The 7623-nt window shown below is 26.8% G+C and overlaps 1 protein-coding gene across 4 annotated transcripts in view; it reads right to left on the bottom strand.

Moving 5' to 3' along the window:
- The window catches only part of LOC108746641 (intraflagellar transport protein 81 homolog), a 227054-nt gene extending 220409 nt beyond the window's left edge, over positions 1-6645 (bottom strand). For 2 of the 4 annotated variants that reach the window (XM_018483541.1, XM_018483544.1), the window contains exons 1-2: positions 4669-4773; positions 4459-4607 (exon numbers count right to left, since the gene is read on the bottom strand). In XM_018483541.1, coding sequence (XP_018339043.1) covers positions 4459-4607; positions 4669-4773 — 254 coding nt within the window. Of the gene's footprint in view, positions 1-4458; positions 4608-4668; positions 4990-6611 lie in introns of those variants that run through there. The other 2 variants (XM_018483540.1, XM_018483543.1) reach the window with 2 other exon arrangements.
- Positions 6646-7623: the final 978 nt, after the last annotated feature.

Raw genomic sequence — 7623 nt, forward strand, 5'->3', positions numbered from 1 at the left:
AATTCTTCAAAGCTTTTTTAATACGAACTTTATGAAAAAATAGGGCCCCATATTTACTTTTGCAATAGGGTTCTAAAAACTCTTTGCACGGTCCTGATCAGACCCAATATATGCCAAAAGTCCCGATTGTGTCATTACACTTTCGAAATAGTATCGATATTTACCAAACCATAAAGATATATGTGTATATATATATATATACACGCAATTATCCTGTATACAAAATGGTTCATTTAATCGCATTTGTGTACAATTTTTAGTTCGCGCCGCGGCACTTCATAAATTTCACTTAAAAAATTTTGATATTTGATGCGTCTGCACTTTATGTTTATGTAACTTCACAAAATATCAATAAAACCGTTTTTTTAAGTACCGCTATGAAAAATAGAGGATTCAAAATGTTTAAAATGTTTTTTTAAACATCTCGATACGACCAAACCAAATCCATAATCAATTTTAATGTGTTTTAGTTTTTGAACTAATTCAAAACTATTCTCAATGTTACTAGCAGCCTTAGCTTGCTTTTGACAATCAATCTATGTAAGAACATTGCCAAATTATATAATATACTATCCAAAGAAGATATGATGATTCTAAATGGGTATAAAATATGGAGATAAAAAAATATCGAGAATAGTTTTGAATTATAATAGTTCAGAAACTAAAAAACATTAAAATTGATCATGAATTTAATTTGGTGTCGTTGGATGTAATATCATTTTTTGTCAACATTCCAACGGATCTGACATTAGATGCTCTTTCCAATAGATAGAACTTTATTTGCAAAAATTACAATTTACCGAAAAATGATTTTTCAAAGCTGTTCGCTTAGTGTTGGATTCGACTTGTTTTGTTTTTAACAATCAATTTCATAAACAAACTTTTGGAATGCCTATGAATTCACCGTTTTTTCCAATTGTAACTAATTTAGTTATGATGGATTTGGAAAATTGGGTGTTGAGCAATATTCAATATCTCATATATTATTTTATTACAGATATGAGGACGATATCATTCTTTGTTTACCGAGTTTTAAAATCGATTCTATTCTTGAAAAATTCAATTCATTCCATCCAAGGTTACAAGTTATTTTGGAATTGAGTGGTAATTCTCAATTTTTTTGGACACAACCATAATGTTAAAAAATAACTCATTGATATTTGACTGGTATCAAAAACCAACGTTTTCGGGAAGATTTTTTATCTCGCAAAAGAAGGGCATAATTTTCAATTTGGTAGATAAAATTTTTTATATCTCGCATCCACAATTTCACAAAAAGAATCTTGAATTTGTTATAAGGATACTTTTGGAAAACGATTATCCATTGAATTTTATATTTGATACTATTAATGCAAGAATTAAAACGTTAATAAGTAAATTGAATTCTTGTTCAACTAAAAGATCAAACAACTTACTTTAAAGAACGGGTGAAATGGTTTTCCATATCGTATTGTATATAGAAGAGATATTGAATAAATTCAAGAATATAATTAATGGGGTTTGCCATAGGGTTTCTTTTTTCAGTTTGAACAAGTTGAATCAATTTATTAAGGTTCATAAAGACTCTTTAAATGATAAATTAAAAAGAAATGCAGTCTACAAGATCAATTGTGACTGCAATGCTTTCTATATGAGACAAATAGGGAAGAAATTAAAAACTAGAATTTCTGAACACCAAAAGCATATCCACATTCAAACATCCACTCATTCGGTGATTACAAATCATAGGTTGCAAAATGATCATGACTTTGATTGGCAAAATGTGGAGATTCTGGATGTGGACAATTATTATAACAAACGATTGATATCGGAGATGATGCACATTAATCGACAGACCAATGAGCTAAATTTACAACATGATACTATTGCCTTAAATCATGCTTACATTGAGATTCTTAATAAACTGTAAGATTGTTCGTAATATAATGCATGTCATAAACTATAGTTTGTTTGTCTTCAAATTGACTGCTATGTTACTTGTTTAGCAATCATTCAATCGACGGTCGAAATGACAAGACACAAATTATTCTCTCAATTAGTATTTTAGAATTTTGACAATTTTTAACTTATTATATACAAAATGTTGCATACGACATATTTATATTTATAATATTTATTATTTAGTGTTGAGGCGTCGACTGTGTGAGGTGAAGTGATTATTAATTTTTAAATTTATACATACGATAATTTAATCATTTATTATGTAATTTTAGTTTGAATTCTTATTGCCACTCCGCTTTCTAACTTTGTATGTGACTTACCTCACAACAGTTAACGATTCAATCTTTTGAGAAGAAAAACGTTGGAGATTTTATTTTGTAATGCAATAATTCAACCGTTGTATTAGGGGGAAAAATTGCTGATGAAAACTTAAACCATGAGTGAAAACGTTTAAAGTTAAGGTTTATATATTTAATATTAAGAAGAATTACGCTAATTGATAACCAGTGTTGACTTCTATCATCTGTACTTTATGTTATTATGATATATTTCTAATTTGTAATTTATGTTTATATTTGCCGGAAAGTATAAAATCTCATAAACCATTGATTTTTTAATAACTTTACTGTAACATTTTTATATGCAGAATAATAAAAAAAAGTTGATATATCGACATTTTAATTCGAATTATCAACATTGTATGCATGAATTTATTTTTTCGAACTTTTGCTTCATGTTTCTCATCGACTAAAAGTTAAAGAATGACAAATTAGAAGAAATGAAAAAAAAGAAACAATATCTCGGCAGAAATTCAAAGAAAATTTCGAACAAAATTGAGACTTATTGTATATCAATAAAAAGCTGATGGAAGTGAGATCATAAATGATGGAAACAACAAGATTTTTTTTTAATTGAAGATATAACAGAAGTTAATATAGATTTAATTCATTAATTTAAAGTAATTTTAAAAATTATATCTTAATATGAAATTAACACAGATGCTCTTAAACAATTTGCGAAAACTGTATTTTTTTTAATGAATTTGTATTAATTTTATATCCGCAAGAGATAATTTTTAAAATTGCTTCAAATCTATGAATTAATTCTTTAATAATTCTTGTTATATCTGCTATGTTCCCTTCCTTCTCAAAAATCCAAAAAGCATTGCCGTACTGTACAGTAGAGGAGACCGGAGTTAAATGAGCACCTAACCTGGCATTTCAATTTTCAGTGGCAAAAATATATCTTATGAGTTCCCAATTTATATATTGTAGAAGGCATCTCATGTGTTTCCTTTACCAATGATGTTTGCTTAATTTAGAAGCCGTTATTATGTTTAGTTAGTCAAACGTGTTTTCGATAATCAAAAATGTAATAGATAAAATAATTTTTGAGATTTCATTTTTCGAATCACATATACAAAAATTGCAGTTGAAGAAAAGAGTGCTCAGTTACCCCCGGCATTCTTGAGATTTCATTTTCCAAGATCACATTATTTTTTGTGAATATGGATGAAATGAAGTTGCAAACACCAAAATTTTTTATTGCTATCTTGCAGTTTTATAATGACTCTATAAAACGCTAATAATCATTTGATTAAAATCGTTAATTTTATTATTGAAAATTACGATTGCAAAAAGATGCCCACTTAGCCCCGGTCTCTCCTATATTAATCTTTATTCCTAGTATACATATATAACATGCCGGCTGTTCATAAAATCTTACATATGGCTCCGCAATTATTTTTGCTGCATTACTTCCTATAGGACAAATGTCAGAAGAAACTCAAGAAGGAAACATTTAAGACAATTTAAGAAACATTATACTTACAAGATTTCGAAAAAAGCTACCAACATTGATATTAACCTTCTATTAGGAACATCTGATACATTCATTTCTTTTCTCCGACAATTTCAGATAAAAAAAAAGAAAAAATTTTTTCAGTAGATGTCATCACTTTATTAAATCTCAGACTCAACTTTCCAATCCAAATTGTTACGAATAATAACGATAATAGTAAATAATTTATAAAGACGTATATATTTTGGTTTTTTAAATTACTTTCAGAATAACAACCGTTTCAAGCAAAATTTATTTAAAAAGTTTATATAACATAAAGATAATTTTGGCCAGGTTTAGAAGCTTTTAAAATTACTATGCACTGTGTTCACACAAAACTCTTCCCCGTCCAAATTGCACTTACCTATGAGCATGCAAATATGCAAGTAATATGGTATTTAAATTATAAAATTAAAATAGACATTTATATTGGCAACTTTATTTGTTAATAACTTTTTGATGAATAATGAGTAACGACTAAAATATTCTAAAAGTCATTCATGAACATGATCTTGACAATATATGCCAAGGTCAAGGTCATCGGAGCTGGGATTTTCTTTTGTAAACTTTTAACCATCTGTATATGTATATACTTTGCACTACTCATTGAAAAATCTGATAGAATAGGTAAAATATGAATGTATTTTGTTCAAAATATCTAGAGAACCTAATTGTTACCTAAACAGTATGGGCTCTACATCAGATTGATAATTAAGTACTCGAAGAGCTGTTAAGACGTATACAGAATTTTCTTCTGGCGAATTCAATTTAATATCGATATCCGAATCATCTTGTTGCTGTATCTTCATCAGAACACTGCATAATATCTATGAGAAAATGTATGGAATTTTTCGAAAATGTTACAATAATAAAATACCAAAGAAATACCTGTAATAAGTCTTCAGTGTTTAAGGTATTAAATCCAATTATACTGTAATTTCGTCCTAATAATTTATTTATTTCTGTCACAATAAATTTCACATTTTCACTCATAATGAAGTTTTCTATAGCAGTTTCGTACTTAATTTTCTTAAAAGTGAAAAATGTACTCCGAACTTGTCAAATATTCGTGTAGTACTACGATGCGCTACAAGCGTAATATGTTCAAACTAACGAACGTTATGGCTGCGGTTGCCTCGACAACAAAGCATCAACAGTATTGATATTTAGTATTGATATTCAGTTAGCACATGTGTTCATTACCTCTTGTAATATGCATAAGGAATAAAAGATATATCTTGCACTTCTATATATACAATAATAAAACAAATACACAATTATAAAAAAATACTTTATTAACATTGTTGTACTAATATGTTATACCGCATAAATATATCATTGTTTAATTAGAAATAATAATATATCTTGTTATATAATATGAATTATATACAGGATGTCCCAAAATTCGAGAATAATATTATGACAGCGTGAAACTTTATAAAAAATTAAGTAATAAAGTGCAAGCCATTTTTTTCCGTAACTAGTTTTTTAAGGCTGTATTAGATATGTAATATCTCCGTGCAAAGAAAATTAAATTTGGAAGTATATTTAATATTTGCCTTTCAAATATACATATGAAAATTGTGAATAAGATTATATTTTTGTTTAATAACACATTTTTGTAGTTTATTTATTTTATTTATTATTATTTTTATTGTTAAAAATTAAAATTTGAAAAGTGATAAAAAGATTTACATTTTTCTTTTACAAGTAGAGGAGAATGGGCATAAAAGAACCGTTTTTTTTAATATGAGAAAAAAAGATTTAATCTGGTGTTAAACAAATATAATCGCTTTCTTACTTAAGTGTACTCATTTATCTGTAAAATCCATTTAACAGAAAAATAATATTTAGTCACGAAAATTTAATCAACATTTTTCAAACAAAAAATTCAGACATGATTTTGAAAAAGCTATTATCTATTTTGAAAGAGCCAAATAGGTACTAAATTATATAAGCTTTAATACAAATAAAATAAAAATGTCATTATTTAACAATTATTATTTTTTTTTAGAAAATTAATAAATATGTGAAAAATAGAAAATATAATATTTCTAATTAAAAACATTTATTGCAAAAAAAAAATGCAAATTTCTCTTGTTGCCACATGAAGTATGAGCCCAGCCAGAGTACAATTTGCACTGATACTGTCTTCATTACTTGCAGAATAATTTATTAAATATGGTAGATGATTGAAAAGAGTGAAATATGGAAGTTGAGTCAGTAAAATGTTTCAGTATAACTTAACCTAACAGCAATATAATCCACAAACCGGATGCTATTTTATAAAACAGAAATACATGAAAATCTATTTACCTACAATAAATATGCACAGAGATGCTCCTCGAAGAGGCTGCATCTAAAGACAATCTTGTACAGAGGTATACTGATAGGATATATTGACGCCTCGTGATTATATATTAACACTGAGTGAATGAAATGGACTGATCATCAATACGATATATTATATTTCAAAAAAGTACTGACGTACTAAAATTGTCTGAATGGTACTAAAAAAGTAGAAAGACAATTGTATTGAAATGTATATGAAGAACATCCCTGGGTAGGCAATTAAGGGGGGAGCAGACAAAGCACTAATAGAATTGGCTTTTTCAAAGCTCTCAATACTGACTCTTTCATAACATTATGTGTAAAAAAAATCTAATCACGGAATATCTGATAAACAAAGAATTTGTAATTACATTTTTAGTTTAGTTATGTTAATATATATATTGTAATATATATAATATAGATAAAAAAAATATTTTTTCTAAAAGCTATAAATCGCAAATAAATAAAAAAAACTTAGAAATTTAACTCAAGAAACTTACTTTTTGTAACGATAATTTTGCATCTCTCATTAGGACACCGCCGTTTTGACGATGACTGTCAAATGTTTATGAACGACATAGTTTTAATACTGTTATCAAATGAAAATATATAAATATTTTAAAATTTTTTGCGATATTCAATTAATTGAAATGGTTCTTTCAAAACATGTCTTTCATACCTATTCTCCCCTACTTTAAATATTCAAAATAATGCAAAGTTTTATTAAGATTCACTAATTGGTTGCAAAAATATAAGATAAATATATATTTTATTTATTTACTGGACAATTAGTTCATGCATCGCAATATAATTCTATGTAAATAATCTTGAATATATAATGTACTTATATTAAAAGATTGAGATTTTTATCATTTATTTTATAATAGAATAAATATATATACAGGGTGATCCATTTGAATCGAACATCTTGAATATTTCGCTTATTTTTGATGATACACAAAAAAATGTTTCAAACAAAAGTGAAACAGTTTTGAGGAGGATTTTAGTCATGTTATTTTTTTTCTAGGTGAAGGCATCAAAAAGATATAAAGGTCACTTACACTTTTTAAAATGGAATTGTATGATTTTTTTACACAATATGATTGCTCTAATTATTCTGCATATAAAAGTATTAAGTAGTTATATGAAAAAAACCAATTTACGAGATATTTTACACTTTATTCTGGCACGTATTGACATAAAATGTTAAATATCTCGTAAACTATTAATTTTTTGATATTAGTACCTTAATACTTTTATATGCAGAATAATTAGTAGAATATACTATGTAAAAAAAATCATACAATTTCATTTAAAAAAGTAGAGGTAATCTTCATATCTTTTTGACGCCTCCACCTAAAAAAAAACCAACATGCATCCTCCTCGAAACCCTTCCACTTTCATTTGAAACATTTTTTTATATCATCAAAAATAAATAAGATATTTCAGATGGTTGATTTAAGTGGACCACCCTGTATGTGTGTGTATATATATATATATATATATTTGTAT

The sequence above is a fragment of the Trachymyrmex septentrionalis genome, unplaced genomic scaffold (genome assembly GCF_001594115.1).
Source record: "Trachymyrmex septentrionalis isolate Tsep2-gDNA-1 unplaced genomic scaffold, Tsep1.0 scaffold184, whole genome shotgun sequence".
In the NCBI taxonomy this organism is placed as follows: domain Eukaryota; kingdom Metazoa; phylum Arthropoda; class Insecta; order Hymenoptera; family Formicidae; genus Trachymyrmex; species Trachymyrmex septentrionalis.